Source organism: Sceloporus occidentalis, unplaced genomic scaffold (assembly GCF_023333645.1).
Source record: "Sceloporus occidentalis isolate IW3139 unplaced genomic scaffold, rSceOcc1.0.p SCAF_2, whole genome shotgun sequence".
Lineage (NCBI taxonomy): Eukaryota > Metazoa > Chordata > Lepidosauria > Squamata > Phrynosomatidae > Sceloporus > Sceloporus occidentalis.
In genome coordinates, this window is record NW_028316982.1 from 131,252,350 (window position 1) to 131,274,678 (window position 22,329).

Below are 22,329 nucleotides of genomic sequence, written 5' to 3' on the forward strand. Positions count from 1 at the left end.
GTTGGTTGGAAGATTTCTAGGTTCACACACATTTTTATGCCAACATGGCTATAGTACGAGAACCTGCTTGGCTTACCCTTGGCCCCATACAGACTGGCCAAAATAAAGCTGCTTCGGGTCACTTTGGAGGTATGCTGTTTCAACGATGCATGAGTACTAAGAGTCTAGAAGCTGCGCCAAAGCTGCACTCTAGTCCTTAGGACTGGATTGTGGCTTTGGCATGGCTTCTGGGCTCTTAGTACACATGCATCATTGAAAGAGCATGCCTCCAAAGTGACCTGAAGCAGCTTTATTTTGGCCTGTCTGTATGGGACTGTCTTCTTGGAGATGAATGCCATATAGGGTCTCATTAGATTCAGTTTTGTCCATAAATCAACAAACTGTTCCAGTATCTCAGTAAGTCTCTAAAATCATTCTGAATAGTAGCTACATAGAAAGATATCTAGATTGTAAACACTGCAAAACTCCTGTTCAGAAAAGTGTTCCCAGGCACTGCGTGACTATTATTTGCTATTTGACTTTTTTATTTATTGCCTGTCTTATTGCACCCTTTCCTGTATTGTTATGTATTATATATATATGTATTATGCCACTATTTCTAAGATTGTACGCTATAGGCAGGTTTATTCGTATCTGTTTTATTGTTTGAATGTACAGCGCTGTGCAAATCTACAGCGCTATAGAAATAAAGCATAATAATAATAACAACAACAACAAATCTGGGTTACTCAAGGCACCTGGGGCCCTTTCAAACAACATAATCATAGTAGTAAGATTCCACTTTAATTGACATGGTTTCATTCTATATTTGCAGGTTAGGGAGGGATATTTCAAATTCTCAGCCAGGGAACTGCAGTGCTTCTCTGAACTACAACCCCCAGTGCTCCATAGGAGGCAGTCATGGAAGTTAAAGTGGAATCATAGTGCTATTATTGTGTAGTGTGAAAGGACTGCTAGTAAGTTCATAGCAATTCAGGAGACATCATCACCCTGTTTGGGTCCCATTTTTATAGCTCAGAATATGGAAGCATCTTTTACTATGGTAGTTGTACCATGTACTGTATCTGTGAGTGCCAGAACCAAAAAAGTTTTTTTCTTCCCAATTGCTGTTCCCTTGACAACTGAGGAAGAGATGTGTTTAGCATAGTACTGTGGATTCCTGTCCTTGGTGTGGTTGCTGGAACTTCTTTAAAACAGGGATTCAAAACAACTGTGGTAGATGTGGGTGCTGGTTTTCCATGGGGCCCTCTGTGCACTGCCATAAAGTGCGTGAGGGGGTTAGAAGTCACTATAAATCCACTTCTGGTTTCATAAATGGGTATTTTAGAGGTTAAAGAGTGCAAGAGGAGCAACAACTTTTTAAAAAATGGATTGCTGCTCCTGGACAGTTCTGGAACAGGCAGTTTGTCTTTTTGGATATTTTTTTTAATGGCCAAAGATAGGATGGTATGAGGAATTTGCAGAGACTGAGGGCTCCAAACAGACTTGCAGACTCCTGCTTTAAAGGCCACAAGCACCGGTCCTTTGCCATTTTCCAAGGGAACCCTACTCTCCCTGAGGAAAATATGCATGCATGCACACATCCTAAAAGGGTTGGACAGCTCAGTCAATTTGTTCCATTTGGTTTCACTTGTCTTCAGTCATGAATCTATTCTGTCCCATCTGAATCGACTCTCAAAATATCTGTTTTTATGTGCTTTGTCTCCTAAATAGGGATTTGTTGCTCGTTTTTGGGCTAAAAGATGGCATCAAAAATTAACAAAAGCACACAGTCTGAAGGAAACTGTTTCCTACCCACATAATAGTTTACAAAGTGCAAATTATATTTCAAGTGGCAATTGAACAAAATTCTCCTGTATCCCTATCCAAAATTCATCTTTCAGACTGGAAAAAAACGAATCACAACAAAATTTATCACAACCCTATTTTATAAGACGACATTATTTTCTTTTTACACTCTTAGCAAAGCAACTTCTTTTATGCTGAAGCCCTGTTGGAGGGTGCCCTGAATGAAATATTGCGAACAGGGCAGTCAGTGAGTTCTGGAAACACTAGAAGTAGTCAGTGCGGTATTTTGCAATTGAGTTATTTGCTTTTTACTGGAATTCTATATGTATCATTGCACGAAAAGTGGTAATTTCAGGTACAAAATGGATTATTCACAGTCCCATCTGTATTTTTCCTACTGCATGGGAAGAAAATGAGATAAATGTGATAGGCGCTTGCCATTACATTATATTACCTGTATTTGTCTTGATTCTGAAATCATCTACGGTAGTGTCAAATCTTAGCTTAGCTTGTTTGGGAAATAGTGAATCCTAAAGAGATTCTCTTTTATTGCTCAATCTGAACCTCTCTCAGTCATTTCCAATAAAGACGGGGGAAAGACAAAGCTTGCTGCTGCTGCTTTTGCCATTGGGAATACAGAGTGTCTGGAAACAGATCAATAATTTATAATTGTCTTGTCTGTAGCTGTAAAATTAAAGTAATGATCTTTTTTTTTATAGAGAGATGAAGAATGTCAGCAATACTTACTGAAATGGATGAATTCCACCTAAGCACCTGTTTTATTTAGTTTTGTTTTTAAATTTATAGGAAATCAATGTGTTGACGGTACCGTTGGTCAGCCAAGACAGAGAAAAAAATTCTGAGAAGCGAAGCCAGCCATTAAAATCAGAGAAAGAGGCACTGTTGATAGGTAAGGAAACTTCCTGTGCTGCAATTCCAATCATAACATCGCCTGTGGCAAACTCAAGGTAGTTATATAAAATAAATAGCTATGAAAATTTGTTGCTATTTCAGTGTGTGATACCAAAGAAATTTCCACTGACTAGATATGGTTGGTTGCTGGCTATAATTCGAAAGAGAATCAGATCAGTGAATTTGTGTGCTCTATGAAATGATTACAAATGTTTCCTTTGGATGCTGTCACCCCTTTTGCACAATGTACAGCATTTTCCAGAGTTTGGGATGTACTCACATGAGCATCATTTCTAATTTTAGTGGGCAGAGGCAAAGAAGTCTGGGGGATAATATACTTTTCAGAACTACACTTGGATATATTTCACATTAAATTGTAGAAAGCATTGCATTTGACTTCAACTATTTTTTGTACATTGAAATCTGATATGCCTAGATATAGTTTCCTGAAGAATAATAATGCCCCCTAAAATAGCATAATAACAACCCTACTCCCATTGTTATTTCTGTGCCTTGCAAAAAGATTTGGTGGAAGAATGTGATAGAGGTCATGCTGTTTAGCAATTCTACGAACTCCAATTTCATTACATATCTTTTCGCACACATACTAATATATGACAGGGATTTGCAGGTTATATTCTAGGAAGTGAGGACTTGCTTGAGGTGTTTATGGGTTTTATGAAGTACAGTATTGTCTCAAGTGGCCACTTGTGTTTGTGCACACATTACTAGAATTTAAAAAGAAATAGAATACCATACCTTAATCACCATGAAGATTGTGACTAGATAACCTGTATGTTGCAGTCTGTTGACCAGGCACTAACAATTAATGATGAGCGATTTCCAGGCCCCTGTTCAATCATAGTTCATTGTCTTTAAACTGGAGTAGGAGTGGACAGGACTGCTCTGCGAAAAGAGTATGGTCTTCTGGCAGCCCTTCAGAAACAGGAATGTCCCCACTCACATACTTTTCAGGCCGTGCACACTGTACTCTTGCTGCAGTATGATAACAAATGGACATGCTTGCTCTTTTATATATTGAAGCACAAGGGCCTCTGGGTAGGATTAATCAAACTTGAAGTGCAATCTATTTAAGAATGCCTCCAGATATACATAATACGAGTGGTGGACCTGCTTTGGAGTGCTCTCATCCCTCTGTGGTCAGATATACCATAGGAAGCATAGATTTTAAAGCCCTGTTTTTTTTTTCCAATATAGCCAGAGGAATATAAAACAGGCCTTTTCCCCTGTAGGGGCAGTGATTATGTTCCCAATGTCTTTTCCCATGCATGCTGGGTGGGTGGGAGCGCTTGGGGAAACCAATTCTGAGCTGGGAAATGAATGGAAATGTGGCAAGTTGCCAACCAAAGGTTCTTCTACAGTCATAGATTCAATGCTGTTTGAGTTCTGTGCATATTGTTAACACTTGGTTTATTTAATTATTTTTCTACCTGACCTTCCTCTCGACCACACAGTTCTTATTTTATGATTCAATGATTCTCACACTCTTATCTGTGTTCCTTTTGCCCAGGTTCCACTCACCCTCCTAAGTCAAGCCCCAAAAGTTCTTCTCTTAAGGATGCAACAACACTCTCTCTCTCTCTCTCTCTCATAGTACAAAGAAAAAAACTGTCACAGTTTGAAGGATGATAAAACTAGATGGGAAAGAAAGAAAATTTTGTTTTCTAATTTTAAATCACAAATTCAGTCATCACAATATTGCACATGCCTAAAATGGCAAATATCTAAAATCATAAATTACACATAATAAAATTTACAATCTAATACAATCAAAGTCATAAAAGGAGAGTGACTATATATACACACACACACACACACACACACACACACACACACACATACTATAAATTGAAACTCATTTATTAAGAAGGGTAATCAAAATATCAGGTCCTTCCATAATTAAAATACTATGCATTCATGGAGTATAATAAATATCATTATTTTAAGGGTGACATTGGCCTATCCAGGCAGGCTCTACAGTTCCTGTCCTTGGATGCCTGCCACTCTCACCTAACCCAAGGTCTCCCTTCTAAAATCCCTCCTTGGATTTGGGGTGAATGGGCTCCCAAGGGACCTCATTATGGATTGATATGTTATCTTTGTGTTCTTTATGTTAATTGTGACCCACCCATATTCCAGAGTTAAGGAAACCACTCTGATTCAGAGTTAACAAAATAGCAAGAGAATTCATGTGGTTTAGTATATCCTGTAGGATAGCAAATGCTTTAACAAGTTCCAGTTCTTAGTTCCAAAATATAATAATATTCACCCTGAGTTATGTCCATCCTTTTTCTTCAATCACGTCAGACACTGAGTACACATTCACTCCCCACTGACTATTCCAACTGACTCTTCCAGCTGACACCTGTCTACTGTCAAACCCATCTCCCTTCCCTCAACACCCACTCCTGCTTTTTATATTTTCAGATTCTTGACAGTCTCTCTGAATGGTGATTGGCTGTCTTGAAGCCAAGTCTGCTTAGTTCCTCCTTCACAATAAAAAACAATGAAGGCTTCCATATTTCATTAAATGAGTTATGGGTCTGATTGTTTCTTCCTTTCCGAACCTAGACTGTCAATTTCTCTGTAAGAGCAATTTTCTATAAATGGGCTAGCCTGTTAGAGAAGGTAATTGTCTTGGAATTTTTCCAGTGTCTAGCAATAATCATCCTGGCCAGAAGATAAAGGAATTTGGATCCTTATGAAGAAGATTTTCATGTTCCCTAGAAAAATATGTAACCCCTTATAGTCCTGATTAGTACTTGGAGGGAAACCACCAGGGTCTCCCTTCCAAGTGCTGTAGGCTGTGTTCAGAGGAAGGCAATGGCAAACCACCTCTGAATATTTCTTGTCTATTAAATTTATGAAATTGTCAGAAGGCACATACTACTATTTTTACTATAGCTACTGTATAATAGTGCCACTATATTCTGCATTGGTCAGGCCCCACCTGGAATATTGTGTCCAGTTCTGGACACCACAATTCAAAAAGGATGTTGAGAAACTGGAGTGGGTCCAAAGGAGGGTTACTATAATGGTGAAGGGCCTGGAAACCATGCCCCACAAGAGACGCTTTAGGGAGCTGGGGATGTTTAGTCTGGAGAAGAGAAGGTTAAGAGGTGATATGATAGCCCTGTTTAAATACTTGAAGGGATGTCATGTTGAGGAGGGAGCAAGCTTGTTTTCTGCTGCTCCAGAGACTAGGAACAATGGATGCAAACTGCAGGAAAAGAGATTCCACCTCAACATTAGGAGGAACTTCCTGACAGTAAGAGCTATTTGACAATGGAACAAACTCCCTCGGAGAGTGGTGGCATCTCCCTCCTTGGAGGTCTTTAAACAGAGGCTGGATGGCCATTTGTCAGGGATGCTTTGACTGAATGATCCTGCATGGCAGACAGTTGGACTGGATGACCCTTGTGGTCGCTTCCAACTTTATGATTCTATGATTCTAGCTGGATGTATAATGACTTCTTGATTGTAATGGAAGATATTTCTTAAACAAGATCAAAAGCCAGGAGACATAGAGCGTGGAAGTTATGATTCTGGTTGGTTTTGCCATTTCAACTGTTTGAATTAAATTCCTAGGAAAGTATCTCAGTCTGAGAGGGGTATAATGCCACTTATGAATCAGCTTAAATATGTGGACCTTAAGAGAGAGAGAGATTGAATAAATAGGCCCATTAACCCAGAACTGATTCCATTTAACATCCTCAGTCCTTCTCCCAAACTACCATACATCCCTCTGAAGGCATAATATATGCCTTGGATATTACATCCTGATCTTGACCCAAGGAGGTGGTACTCACTAGTTCCAAAGGAGTCTATATTTTAAAGGAAATACATATAAAACACTTGTAGATGAGGAAAGAAGTAATAATTTGAAATATCTGCAGCCATTGGGTTAGTCTATACCCTAATTGAGCCTCAGTGTACTCTACTGGTTTTGGAGAAGGATGAGAATATAAATCTTGATTTCTGTATAGACTAAACCTTTTCCAGTCCTTCAATTAAGTCCATTTATCTGCATCACAAGATAGCACTAAACTTAATTTCTTAAATTTTATTAAATTAATTCAACTAATTTATTTTTCACTTATTCCAACCTTCTAATCAGAAGAGAAATGCATTTGAAATTGGGAGGAATATTCAGCTTGTGAGGCTATTGTATTTGATATATGTAGATTCCAAGCTGAGCCAAATTTTCAGCACAACAATTTTCATTAAGAGGCATCAGCACAACAACAGAAAGAGTTTAGCAACATTTTTCTCAGACACCTTGCTTCTGCTTAGATGCCTTTTAGATTTTTTTTTAACATTTGGGAACAAAAAGCAATCTGCCTGGTATTTCGCATCTTCTCTATTGTTTCTGTTACCAGTTCTCTATGAGGAACTCCTAACCAACTCACCTATGCAGCTAATGCTTCCTATGTTGCCAAGATTGTTCCCCTCAAAGGATCAAGAAGGAAAGCTGAGTCCTAGGATTTGGAACATAGAAAGAAATTCTGGCAGAGCAGCTACATTAGTCTTATGCTGCATGATGGCAATAATCCAGTGTCAGTGAAAAAAATAAATAACTAGCTTCTTGTGGAATGAGCTGTGTTATCTGCATCACTTGAAATGGAAGGAGAGGGGCAACATAGAAACAAGTGTCTTCCTGCAAAACCTAGGTTTATGTGCTTTTTGTTGCATGAGGGTACAGATAAGACAGATGAAGTTGGGTTTTAGAAGGAAAAAATAAACAAAGATGCTTGGAAATGTTTCTGTTCACCCAGTAATCTGGATTAAACACAACTCATGCTGAAATTATTAGGACAATTCAAAGCAGTACAATTTTGGATGCAGTTGATATTCAACATTTTCATGACAAGATTCACTGAAGGAGAAAAAAGCAACAGTTTTCTCATCCCAATGCCTATATATTTTTTTAATTGGCAAATCAAGCATAAAATTGGGAACCAAAACAAGTGCTTCCAGCAAGATTGTCTTAAAATCTCTCTCAGTTCATCTTGGTCACTTGGTTACAAACTGTTGTCATTCTTGAAGCAGTGTGCTTTTGTTTAAATGTGCTCTTTTTCCTGAACTGTTTAAGAAATAAGAGGTACAATTTGGTTGGGATACAAAAACAGGCACTGTCATATAGAGAGGTATCTTTATGCTCGCATGTTCTGTTGTGAACAAGACAATGTTTATTTTATTTTCATTTTTGCGGTATGTGTGTATTTTAACTACAGGCATCATATCAACATTTCTTCACGTCCATCCTTTTGGAGCTAATATAGAATACCTTTGGTCGTATATGCAGCAGCTGGATTCCAAGGTAAATTAGATTCATTACTGGTGGTTGTGGAGTTACAGAAATATAAGTTTGTACAGGACCACTTGGGCTATGTCAACCAATGGTAGGAAATTGTGGTCCTATGGATATTTTTGGAATGCATATCCCACAAGCCTTCACCATTGCCTTTTCTAGCTAGATGCAAAGATGGGGGGGCACAGCTTATTAGTCTTGATGTAAACCATTAAAAGGCTGGAGCAGAAATCTCCCCTTAAACTATCCTTAGCAAAGGGCTATTCATTCTCATTAATATTAATAGAACGCAAACAATAGCCAAGATACTCTGTTGGGAGACATAACTCCAGCATGTAGCTGCAATAAATCTTTTGGTACAATCCCCCCCAAATCCAGCATTTCAGTGTGGCAGCCCTATTCCCCCAAGATACCTTTTTCCATGTTGGTGCATATCAGAGGGAGCAACAAAGATATGTCCAGCTATTTTCTTTTAGCAGGATATACTGTAATGGGCACCCTCAGGGATCTCGGGGTGGGGGGGAGTATTTGAGGATGATATTATTGCTGTGCCTCCAGCTAAAAGAAAACAGCCATCTTGAGATTCTACCACACTGAGTGTAAAGATGGGTTTAAAGGGAATTTTCTTCCCCAAGTAGTGAACAAAGAATTCTGACGACTGAAACAACAACAACAACAAGGGAGGGTTATAGTGGCATAGGTAACACCATTGTAACTCACAAACAGAATGTCAGCCAACATTACAGTCAGATCCATTCTCTACTGGGTGTTGTTATTGTTGTTTTAAATTTTGTCAGTGGATACCCTTAGATATAGGGCTAGGAGCATAATAAGGAGTATTTTATTGTTATTGTTATTTGCTATGTATTTTCTTTACTTTTGTAACCCACCCTCTTCGTGATTGGGCGGGCTATAAATCCTTATTATTATTATATTCCATCCAGCTAAATAAATCCAGTCAAACGTTGTCTAATCTGATTTTAAAACAGTTTTCACTGCTGAACCTCCCAAGGAATCTTTACATGCATCAACCTTACCACAAGCTAAAGAGAAAGAAGACTCCCCTATCCCACTTCTACTATTTTATAGCCAGATAGATAAGATCTGCGGCTACTGTTAATTTAGGAGAATGCGGGAAGATGCACCAATCTCTACTACCTACTTTCTCACTGTTGTGGTATTTTCCACCAGTTCAGGGCCCTCCTAAAGAGCTGAAATTTCCAGTTGCCTAAGAAACAAAAGGCAGAGGTTGACTCTTAAGAAGCAAGTGGCAGAAGCTGGACCAAAAAAACCAAGAACAAGATGAATGTACATTAAAATAAGTACAAAATGTTTGAGATCCCGGATGGTGCAGGAACTATGTCACATCTGTGCTTTCAACAACCCCTGAACTCAATAAGTCTCATGGCTATTCCGTGGCTTGTAGAAAATTGGTGGGGGAAAATCAGAGAATCATTTAGCTATGTTCCTGTAGCCAAACAGAGAATGATTGCATCATCTACTGAGATCTGTCAAGGTCCCCTGCAGTAATCATTCTGCGTCTGGTTGCAGGAACAGAGCCGCACACATTTTCTCCACTGGTTATAGAATGGCAGTGACAGGTCTACATCAACTAAACCGTGAGTCCAAACTCAAGGTAGTTGTAGAGGATGGAATGGAATACCAACCTCTGCAACAACAACAACAACAAAGACATATGCAGGCACAAAGTGGACCTATGCCTGTATATGCCACTAACAAGATGCCAGCCAATGTGTACCACCTAACTGCTGCCCTAGCTAAAACAAAATGAAGCATGATAGACCAAATAGATATGATATACTTTTACCAGGGAATCTTTTACTCCACTCTCCTCAGACACCAAGCTAATTTAGTTTTCTGACTCTAAGCAGAAACGATTTCCCCATGGTTATCACAGAAGAGATCTTTTTCACCTGTAGTCATTCATTCATTCATTCATTCACAGATAAATGCAAGATATTTTCCTCACCCTGTTTTGTTGCTGTTCAGATAGAGGCGCCTGATGCAAGTGATTTTTCAAGAAAATGTGTATTTCTATCTTGGGGAAATGTATAACAAAATATAATGAAATAAAAAGGGAAGCACAGCCATTAAGCGCTGCAGAGTGCTTAACCGTGTTCTCCTGGTAGGAATCTTCGAGAGAAGCATTCAAGGCTGGGGATGTTAAAGCAAAGGTTTTCCCATGTCAAAAGCAATATGCATCATCAGAACTTCACATTGTCTCTTAGTAGGGAAAAAAGGAATTGATAAAGGTTTGTTCATGATGATGCGCAGACCTATGCCATTCCTGTCTCATGCATAAAAACTTTTAAGGGTCATAGAGAAAGGTGGGTTAGTGAGGCTTTTGTCAGGATATAAAATGCAAACAAAATGGTAGCTCAGTCATTAAAGAAGTAGAATCAGGATTTAGGATTGCATGTTCCTTCTACCTCCTTTTTACCATAATTAGGCAATATGACTCACTGACATTCACCATAGTCAGAGCTGGGAAAATTAATTTGTTATGTAAATGGTTAGACAGGAACATGGAACAGCTCAAGTAAGTCATTAATACCCCCCTCCCATTTGTTGTATTGCTTACTAGTTCTTTTTTATTATCTATCTACCAGTAAGAAGATAGTTTAGGCTCTCCCATAGACTAGTGTATGTAATTTCTTCATTACTGTAGAAAGAGGTAGCCAGTCCCTCCATGTGCTATGATTCACCCACTTCTAATGCACAACTCTAGTTTGCCAGCACCAAGCTGTGACCAATCACTGAGGGATTCTGCACAGCTTTGGACTGCACTTTGTTCCTGATGCATCCCAGCATCATAGAGCTGCACTGCACTGCAGGCAGAAGTATACAAACAGAACTTTACAGTCCAGCTGTTGTGTTATATGCACAGGGAATACTGTTCATATTACTTCCCTCCTAGTAAACATATTACCATTGAGGGCCAAGATCCTGCATCATCAGATGTAGCTACAGGGATGGAGTGCTTTCATCAAAGTTGTGACTGAAGATACCTGCCAGGCAGTGCCCCAGCCTAAGGGTTTCTGAAGCACTGCAGTTTGGGGCACTGGGAAATGTACAGGTCTCCCATTCATGGGACAAGCAGCTCGAGAGAACCCTCAGGGTTCTGAGGCAACTATTTCTCTCAGTATGTTGAGAACAGGTAGCTGGAGAGACCCCATCAGAGTACTGTCAGAGCTGCTTCTCACAAAATGCTCCACAACTAGGAGAGAGCTGCAGATGTTATTTTCCAGTGCCCCAATCTACAGTGCCTCAGAAACCTTTGTCTGAAACACCGCCAGGCTAAAAAGGTAGGTTGGGGGGCACTTTTTTCTTTCTAAATTTCTAAATCCAGTTTATAATCTTGTAACTACCAAACAGGATGCCAGCCCATATTTTTACAGTGGGCCCTTGGTATCCGCTGGGGTTTTGGTTCCAGGACCCCCTGTGGATGACAAAATCCATGGATGCTCAAGTCCCATTAAATACAATGGTGTAATAAAATGGTGTCTCTTATATCAAATGGCAAAATCAAGGTTTGCTTTATAGAATTTATGTATTTTTAAAATATTTTCAAGCCGCAGATTTTTGAATCCATGGATAAAAAACCCATGGGTACAGAGGGCTGACTGTATTTATATTTCCTGGCCATGGTTAACATCAAACTGCTGTTGGTTTATAATGGATTTGAAATATAAATGAAAGCTGTTGTAGATCCAGTTCAACAAAACCCAGCTGCCTAAGGATTTCCTCTAAAATTATCTAATACATTCTGTCTTGCTAATCCTTATAGGTGAGACTCAACCACAGAACATCTATAAGGAATAATTTGTCTTCCTTCCAATCACTTTTCAAAATGCACTCCTTCCATGTGGACTTTGGCTGAACTCATTAGATCTCAGTACCAAGCTTGTGCTGGTCTATGACTGTAATAAAGATGAACTGAACTGAACAGTCCCAAGCAACACAGAACTTACATGCGCAGCTGACTAAATTTCCTCCAGTACATTCTTTATGCACTCGCCTCTCTGGTTTTATCCACACCACAGAAATAATCTGGTTCAACATCATTGCAACTCAGTGCTATCGAATTCAGGGAACTGTAGTTTGTTGGTGGCACAGAGCTCTGTGACAAGAGAAGGATCAATTAAGTTTATCACACGGCACTTGCAGGAACAGAACGGCACAGAACCGAACGAAGGGAGAACAGGTGTTACTGCACAAGAGAATGCCACTGATGCTGCTGGAAGTCCCCAAGCCATTCCCCAGCCATTCCTGGCAGCCAATTTTGAAGAACGGTTCAAAATCATCCTTCAAAATTGGCTGCCATGGAACAGAGGGGGAATGGCTTGGGGACTTCCAGTGGCATTTTTCCATGCACTAACACCCATCCTCCCCATTACATGCCGTTCTGTTCCGTCCCCATTCCTGCAAGTGCCGTGCAATAAACTTAAATGTCTCACAAAACTACCATTCCACAACATTGGGTCATGGCAGTTAAAGTGGTGTCAAACTGGATTATTTCTGCAGTGCTGATGCACACTCTGTCTCTGCTGCTGACAACATTTAACATAATTCGCCTGCAGCAGCTATGGGGCTCCATATACCTTCATTTTTTTAAGATGGGGTAGTATTACCCACAATAGATTGGAAGGCCACAATATGTTTTGGTTGATGTGTGATGATTTGTGGCCAACAGGCAATGACCTGCAATGTAGACTGATTGTGCTGTATAAATGATACATGACCCCAGAGCCCACTGAATAGTTTAGACCCAAGTCTAATGTTCATTTGCATAGACCATTTTATCGACGGGTTTTCTTACTACATCTGCTTCTCACTTACAAGCAGGAAGAAAGATGAAACAAGAGATGTATTCACACCTTGGATTTAGTTAGAAATAATACAACTTCTCTCTTTTCCCAAACTGGAAAGTTTGATTGTGTTTTTGATGATCATTGATCATCAAACTTTGATCATTTTTTCCAGCTCATCTGAAACTTGTCTTTTCCACACTGAAGAAGAAGAAAAGATGCAGTGGCCTTTGGGATGTGTAGTATGCCCCAAAATTCCTGTAATTGTTTTAATCTGACCCCAAGAGAAATGTAATGGCTTGTTCAGCTTGTTTGCCATTTGAGGTGCCTTGTTTTGAACTGTCAGTCTTCTTCCTTGAGTTTGGCTCAGGAGAATTTTGCTGGCTTCTCTAGGTAAAATATAATATAATTCTCTATATGGCACCAATGGCTTTATATGTGCTAAACCTCCAGTATCAGAACAACTGATTGTGTCAATCCATCCTGAGATCACAGAAACATATTTTGCTGTTTTTTCTCCTCCTTGCCTAGATCTCTGCAAATGAAATAGAAATGCTGTTGATGAAGCTTCCACGCATGTTTAAGCAAGAGTTTTCTGGTGTAGGAGCAACACTGGAGAAGAGATGGAAGTTCTGTGCCTTTGAAGGAATCAAAACAACTTGACTGTGGACTGGACTGGAGCTGGGTGGCGAGGGGAAAAGCTTCATGGTGTATGACAACAGGAGTCAGTCGAAGTTATTAATGGGAAACAATTGGGTTTGGTATCTCCATTTCCAGAGTGCTCCAGACCTGGTTTTAGTTGCATTTGTAATGTCCTCTTGTGAAAATGTAGTTGTGTGCCAATTCCAAAAAGAAAAAAAGGGGGGGAAAGACTTCTGAAATGTGACCGGTGTTTCCTATGAAAACTCAAGAAAGGTACTACAATCATAATGATATCATTATTTAAAATGTGATCCTTTTAAAATTAGCTCCCTGAGCAAATAGAAAGAATTCTGAGCTACTAAGCTCCAGCAATGTATATGTGATACGTAGTAGATCTTCCTCAAGTTCCATTCCCGAGAGTCTCTCCGTTTAGTAAGAAGACAAAAGTGATTTCACAGTGAGAGAAAACATACCAAAAGCAAACTTGAAAATGTGTCTCAGCAGTTATTGTATTTTGTAAATTAAGTTATCTGCCGTACCAGGGACTTTTGCCTTATTGCTAGAGGCCTGAAAAAAATGTGATTGGATTCCTTGAGAATGCTTTATCCAAAATATTATTTTTCTAATGTAACTATTCTCCATTCTGAGTTCATTTAACATGGATTGCATATTGATTTTCATAAATGTGTAAATAAAGAGGAAGGCAGTGTTACTGTATTGTATTTGGTATGTAACATTCAGGATTATGCATCCAATAATAAGTATCCAGTTGCATTACTGTTACAGATTTTATAGCAAATATATTAATTTTTTTTCAATAAATAGGACTTCTACCCTATTGGTTCTTGTGTCTGCCTCTGATCATCTTAAAAATCCAAAATCCACATATCACTGTAGTCATCTTTCTGCTGTGGATGTTAGAGACTCTGTTGCTATATATTAACTACTGTATTCTGAAAGGTACGTGGAAAAGCAGCATCAACTTGAACCCAAAGAATGAAAACTGCAAGAGTACTTACTTTACACAAGTGAACTAGTTTAATCATCAGTCAGACTTCTCTTTTTTGCTTAAAGCTCATAATAAACATTACATATTTTGCCATGTTATAGTTTATATAAAAAACTAACTACTGTATATATATATTTTAAATCTACTGATTCGGCTGTTGAGTTAGAGTTGCTGTCTCTTAAAATGTACTAATAAAATATGGATTATTCATTTGGGGGGTTATTTTGAAAGCAAAATGCATTCAAACCACTTTAAAGAGCTTTAAAATAAGCTTTAGGTGAAATAAAGCAAATCTATGTGTTCTGGAAGTAATCTTGGAGAAAAATAGAACAGAACAGAATAAAACAGTGTGCAACTGGGGAAACTGATAAAGCAGGTTCCACGGATATCTGGAGGGTTATAGTTTCATTTAAGGAGATGGAAGGATCTTCTACAGACCTTGTTGTTCAACATGGCAAAATGGAAGATTTGAATGGTGGGGCTAGGTCACACCAGGACTTGGGGTGGGGGCAGAATGCACATCAGCACCCCCAATTTTAGTCCTCACATGTTTGACAGGATACATAAAAAGAGCTAAATTGAATTCCAGAATTTGTGTTGGAATTGCATCTGCAGCATCTAAAACAGTATTTAGTCTTCCTTTGTACCTGCTTACTGCTTTCAGCTCACAAAACTGAGAATATGGAGCTACCCTACACAGTTGTAGAAAGCACTGGTCAGTTCCTTCTGCTGAAAAATGAATAAACACAGAACTTTCTGCCAGCATATATTCCTTCCCCATGCTTTGGAGGTTTCTATAAATCTCACTTTCAAATGAAATTAACTAGATCCCAACAGCTGAATCTGCACTGATTGTTCCTCATTCCTTTCTGATATTTTATAAGGAAAGGGATTATTTTGGTAAAAATTGGGAAATTGTGTAGCCCTCACAAATAAAGGAACGTGATACCCGCCTCGCTGCTGGACTCTGCTCATTATTCCTCACATTAACAACCAAAGAGGTGGGACTCAGTTTCTGTGATGAGAAACAACAAAATCTTTTACACAGTAAGACATATTTGATTAAATGAAGCCAGATGGTAGCTGAGAACCAGTAGTTGGAGGCAGAGTTTTCATTTTTATTTTGCAATGTGCAATTTGGAAGCTGAAATCCATTTATCTGCAGAATGTGTGCCATGCAGTTTAAGGGGTCCAGAAGCATTTTGTATCCTCAGCCTTCCTCTACCATCTGCTATAATCACATGGGTCTACTTTAATGAATTCCTGTTGCCTTGGCACCATGGGAGCCACCCATTTTCAAAAAAATATTTCTACCTGAGAGGGCTTGAGAGAGATTTTAATCTGTTGTCAGCATTCCACCCTGTAAAAATCCATCTGAAACTTTTCATTGCTCTACTGCTCTCACATAAAACATTTAGTGGCCCACAAAATGGTCAAATTAGTTCTAAACTACTTATCAGATATATTTTGCATAAATGTACATCTGAGGAGCATTTGCTCACCCTTCTCTTAGACTGAAGAAATTATTATTATTTGTTTGATTTGTAACAGACCACTCAATACTCAGGATCTCAAGGCTGTTCAGAAACAAAACCCCAAACACCCCCCAAAATCACAATAAATGCAAATTAAACATGAAACTCATTCAAAACAAAACCAAATAATCCAGAATTTAGGGAATGGAAAAAAGGAAATAGGTTACTGGGGCAAAATATACTGCCCCTTTGCCCTGCATTCTGGGCAGCTCGGAAGTGTGGCATTTACACACAGCATACTCCTAAGCCATCCAGAAGCCCCCTGGCTATTTACATGGGGGAGCTTCATGATGCTCCAGCAGTGCAGCATTTACACGCCGCATGCTGCCAGAGTAGCATGAAGCCACAGCTTTTTGCTACCCAAGAAAGGTGTGGCTACTTGTACTCCTTTTACGGGCAGCTTCAAGGCAGATTGGGTCCGTGGTGTACAGTTGCCACGGCCCCAATCCAGCTTGGGAAGGGGCGTCCTCTGAAGTTGAGAGAGCGTGATTTGTCCAAGGTCACCCAGTAAGTTGGTTATGCTCAAGTGAGGAATCAAATCCTGATCTCCAGAGTCATAGTCCAGTGCTCAAACCACTACATCATGCTGGCTCAAACACTAAATTACAGCCCTCCATATCCACAGATTTTTTTTTTATCCATGGATCCAACCATCCATGGCTTGAAAATATTCAAATATATATGTAAATTCCAAAAAATAAACCTCAATTTTGCCATCTTATATAGGTTACACCATTTTACGATACCACTGTATTTAATGGGACTTGAGCATCCACAGATTTTGGTATCTATGGGGGAACCAGGAAGCAAACCCCAGAGGATATCAAGGGCCCACGGTAATGTATTAAGGTGGCTGTTCCCAACTGCCACTTGATAGAGAGTACATTCAGTTTATTTCACTGGGATTTTTAGGTTAATATGTATAGGGGCTGGGCTAAGTATTTACCAATAAAATACCAATGAATTGTACATTAACTGTTGTATTGACCTGTGAATTTACTAGGAAATAAACTAAACTCTGTTCAGTGGGGATTATGCACATGTATTTAGTGACAGTCTAACTTTGTGCAATGGTCATCTGTCCGTGGGAGATGTCTGCTATCAGCCACATACCTCTGTTTTGTTTGTTGGATAGAGAAAGAAGAACAAAGCTCATGGTCATCATGGATTAGCGGACATGAAAACAATGAATGAAGCTTCTTATTGGCTCATTGGAGAATCATTTGTTACAAGGGGCCATGAGGTGAGTGGGACATTGCCAGAGTGCTTGCCACCAAGAAAGAAGCCCAACAGATCTCCCAACTTCAATGAGTAGCAAATCAATACAAGCAGCAGCATCTACATATAAGTAGTACTTTTACATCTTTAATGTCACCCCAAAGATTTACCTAGTTATTTTGGGACTACAAATGCTAGGATCGTCAGCCAACATATCCAGTAGACCTGCTGATGGGGGATTCTGCAATATGTCATCTTTCCAAGCTCCAGATCTATCTTTTGAGTCACATCAATTCTGCTATACACTCATCTACACCTCTCCTTCTGTCATCACATTTGCAGTGCACCCAACTGTACTGGGTTCAGAATAACAAAGCGAGCAAGTTATGCAAAATCAGACAACTTGCATTAATTTTTAGGCTCTTCATAACTTACTGAGCAGAAAAACAATCTGCTTTGGGTGCGGAAATTGAATTTGTATTGGCACGAAGACTGAGCTGCTTTGATGGATCCTGTTAACGGCGCTAACCATCTCCTTTGTTGCTAAGCACCATATGACACCAACACAAGGTTCTGCATAGGCTCCCAAGCCTTTTCTTCTTATTCATAAAGTAAACAAATAGTTATGTTGTCATCATAGCATAAGGATGTAAATACTCATAGGCATGCTAATTAGGACTTAATTTCTATCACACGACATATAAATGCACCTTGTTCCTTTTTAAAACACCGTTGTTTTCCCCAGAGAGCTGGGGATATGCCAAATATTCCCATATGGTAACCAAGGGGAGGGGGACAAGAATTCCACCACATGAGGCACCATGATGGATCAGACCAAAGGTCAATACGCAGAACCTCCAACGCACAGAGACTCCCAGTCAAGTCCCTCCCCTGGCCCAGAAAGCTGGAAAGAAACCATTAGAGAAAACACTAGGCATTCCTGTGCCACTCACCCACCCACATGCATTGGTAACTAGCGGGCAAAACAGGCTTCAGATGTCCACTGGAGGTTCCTGAAAAAGGCCGAGTCCTAAAATTGAGTGCTTCCAACTTTTGGAAGGACTGGTTGAGTCAGCCACATAAGGAGAGGGAAAGGGATGCAAAGACACAACCCCAGATAAAGCACTAGTTAGAGAGTTCAACTATTCAAAGTTCTTCCCTTTGTCAGTCCTGAATCTCCCACCATTCACCTTTAGTGGATGACCCCAGGTTCTAGAATCATGAATGAGAGTGAATAATTTCATTCTCTCTCTCTCTCTCTCTCTCTCTCTCTCTCACACACACACACACACACACACACACACACCATGCTTAATTGTATAAACCTTTATTAAGCCTTGTTCTTGCCTTTTTCCCCCTCAGATAAAATACCTAAAATGGTTTTAAAATCCCTATCATGGTGACAACCCACCAGTCCTTCTCTGCACCTTTGTTAGATGCACAATATCCTATTTGAGATGCAACAGCCAAAACTGTAAACAGTATTCCAACTGCGCTCCCATCGTAGATTTGTATAAAGGCATAACAATATTGGCAGTTCTACTTTTGATCCTTTTCCTAATGATCCCTAACATGGAATTCGCCTTTTGCACAGCTGCTGCACACTGGGTTGACATTTTCATTGAGCCATCCCAGCATGATGCCAAGATTTTTGTTGTGGTCAATCACTGTTAGTTCAGACTTCCACCAGTGGCTATATGCAGCTTTTTAGGGGGGAAATATTTTGATTTTGAATTTTGCTCCAATGTACATGACTTTGCACTTGGTTTGAGCCATGAATTCTTCCCTCCAGCTTCCATATTTGTTACCCATACACTTTACAGAGAACTTTTTGAAGCTTATCACTTCCTCAGTTTAAACCACCCTCGGCCATTTGGTGTCATTAACAAATTTTATCACCTTACTACACCATCCCTCAATCATTTATGAACAAATTAAAAAACATAGATCCCAGTACAGATTTTAGGGGGAAGCTACTTCTTACATCTCTCCACTGGAAGAACATGGCACCATGTATGTTGTTCTTTGTTTCCTTCTCTCTGCTTACAGATAGGAAAGCCCTTCCTTTTAACTCCTTGACTGCTATACAGTATTTACTCAGGTAACTTTGGCCCGCAACTTTGGTGAAACTATCAAGTGGTATGTATATCTCTGCGATTGAGCCATTTTCCATTCCAAATAGGATCTCTCCACAGACACATGCCTTGGCAATCAGGCTTGCAAATTAAACACACATTTACCTTCCAAGATCAACCACAAAACAAACCACATTAAATGTTTACTAGCATTGCACAGGTGTGGCAAATCACAGACAACTTTCAACATTTGGAGGAGCGCCTCCAAAAGGTGTTTCATGTATCATCTAGCTTCATCCTCCTGCATTCAGTACCTAAAGTCTTGTAAAGGTAAAAAGGTAAAGATAGTCCCTTGACATGAATGTCTAGCCATAAACAATGTAGGGGGTGGTGCTCATCTCCATTTCTAAGCCGAAGAGCCAGCATTGTCCGAGAACTGCTCTGGTGGCCATCTGGACAGCATGACTCCACCGAACGCTGTTACCTTCCCACTGAGAAGTGGTACCTATCTATCTACTTGCATTTGAACTGCTAGGTTGGCAGAAGCTGGTACTAGTGACAGGAGCTCACCCCTTCATGCAGCACTTGGGCCTCGAACTGCCAACCTGCTCAACAGAGTCAGCGTCTTAACCACTTGAGCCACTGCATCCTTTGTACTTCTACTCAGTATTTAAAGAGGTGTAAGAACTGTTAATATACACCAATACCTTGTTAAGGAAAAAGCAACATGGGATATACAGTGAATGAAATAAAACATGTATGTGAGAGTCAGGGTGACTCAGCAGAAGCAATTAAGAGCCACACAGGTGTAGAAGGTAATGGAATTAAAAAGTACTAAATGCCAAGGACAGAAATGCAAAGTGGATAATTGAACACACCTGAGAATTGTTAAGTGGTCAAGGCTGAGATGATGAAATCATTAATTCTGGGTAGTAGCAGTGGGTAGTAGTGAGGAGTTGTATTGGATAGTTTTGGAGCTGTATATAGTAGAATAAAGTAGATCTTTTATATAAGACTACTGAGTTGTCTGGTGTCTTGAGTGAAGATACAAGAGCCAGCTGGATCCTGAAGAAGTGTGAAGACTTCTGTGGAAGCAAGAGTGAGAAGGCTTGGAGAGTTTGTCAGGGTCTTCAGCCTATTCTCTGTAACTCTGCTGCTTTTGAAGCAAAGCTTTAACCACTGACCAAAACTGGTCAGCGCCGGTGCGTAACAAGGTGGTGAGTTCGAGCCAGAGGTGAAGAGCTACAACTCCCATCATCCCTGACATACCTGACATGGAGTTCCTAAATCATTTTAGGCACACCATTATATTTCAGCATTAGCAACATGTAAAAAGCTGTGCACTAGACGTAACGAATGAACAACAGCATTCCTTAGGATGCAGGAACTTACCCACAATTTGTACAGTGAACACTAGTAGCAACCAGGGTAGACAGCCAGCCCACCTTTTCAAATTTTTACATAGCACCCTGACAAAGAACAAACATTATTTAGACTCCTCCTCCTTTAAACTATTGGAAATTGTACATTGTTTCTAGGGAAAAGGCTTTGCCTCTGCTCAGCCTTCCATCTGCAGTTAGCCCTTTAACCTCCTTGCTATGGCCAGCTCTTCCCCTCTTACTACCTACAGGATGCCCCCACCAAAAAAAAGTGGCCAGGGAGAGCAAAGGGCAATGGTAGAATGGATGGTTATGTCTCAGTTGCCAAACACACAATGACAAAGACATCCCTGGGGTGGATGTAATGGATGATACCATCATCATTGTGCATCCAGTTATAGGGACATAGCTGGGCCCTCTGCCACTCCAGCTCAACACTGATAGCTAAATAACAATATAAGAGAGGGCTAAGTTTTGAGGTAATTAGAGGTTGTTGCATGAAGGAAGCATTGAATTCCTCTCTTCTCTACAACAATGACAAAGATATATGCCAGTGTTATGTCACCAACAGAATGCTAGTCATGGAAAAAATGACAACTCAGAGCTGGTGCCAATGCCAAACAGGTCTAGGGTTGCCATAATTGTCCACTATTACAGGCGAGGCATTCTAAGGCTCAATAGTCACCTTCTTAATTTGAGAGAGAGAGAGAGAGAGAGAGAGAGAGAGAGTCAGCGGCAGACATCCAGGCACCTACATGGCTATAAATGCTCATTTCATTATTATTGTCTTCTTTCCCTTTTTGCAATAAATGGTGCTTATTCCCAAGTAAATGTGTTTAGTATCAAGACAGCAGAAGCAAACTCCCTTTTATTTCTGTAGTTATTACAGGGCTGATTTAAGTGAGCTTGCAGTGTGAAACTGCCTGTGTTTGGGTTTTTTCCTCCCATAGTTGGCAAATAGTGTTGTTGTTTTTTTTAATGTTTTCATTTTTGCTCAACAACATTAAGGTTCTAGAAGCAGCTGTAAAGCACAGAAAGGAGTAAAGAGGGAAAAGGGATATTACTCGTGTGCTTCACAGAACATACCTGTCTAAAACAGGAGTCCAAAACGATTACTTTCTAAAATGACTAAGGTTACCTATGTAATATGCACCACTGCAACCAAGGCAGGCTATAGGAGACAGCTGTGTAGCTCATTCAGTCACAGTGTGATTGTGTCTGACAGACTACCTTTCTTCTTCTGGTAAGTCAACTCAAGTTGTTACTTAGTTGGATTCTTTGATGAGAGAAGCTCCTATTGGGCTTTTCCATTGTGCACTTTCCATGATTGCTTGGGCTCTGCTTTGTCTTGTCTTGTTCTGTATCTACCATATATGTGAGTGAGAGATTGTCTCATGTGTCATGGCTTGTAAAATTTATATCCCAATACTCCCAATGCACAGTAAAGATTTTCAAATTCTTTGTGAAGTCGAAGTCTTTGCTCTGATATTGAACCCTGCATCCAAGATAGCATTTTGAGCATGCACCCAACTCCTTTATCTTCTGTTTTCTACTAACTCAGTCTATTTTTCCTTCTAGCCCAGGTGTGTCTGGTCAAAGTATCCTTTCTC

The 22,329-nt window shown here is 39.9% G+C and overlaps 1 protein-coding gene across 5 annotated transcripts in view; it reads left to right on the forward strand.

Annotated features, from left to right (window-relative positions):
• The window catches only part of ENOX1 (ecto-NOX disulfide-thiol exchanger 1), a 497,438-nt gene extending 483,124 nt beyond the window's left edge, over nucleotides 1-14,314 (forward strand). For all 5 annotated transcript variants that reach the window (XM_089511006.1, XM_089511011.1, XM_089511009.1 and 2 more), the window contains 3 exons: nucleotides 2,596-2,698; nucleotides 7,956-8,041; nucleotides 13,393-14,314. In XM_089511006.1, coding sequence (XP_089367132.1) covers nucleotides 2,596-2,698; nucleotides 7,956-8,041; nucleotides 13,393-13,524 — 321 coding nt within the window. In that variant the 3' untranslated portion in view covers nucleotides 13,525-14,314. The remainder of the gene's footprint in view (nucleotides 1-2,595; nucleotides 2,699-7,955; nucleotides 8,042-13,392) is intronic.
• Nucleotides 14,315-22,329: the final 8,015 nt, after the last annotated feature.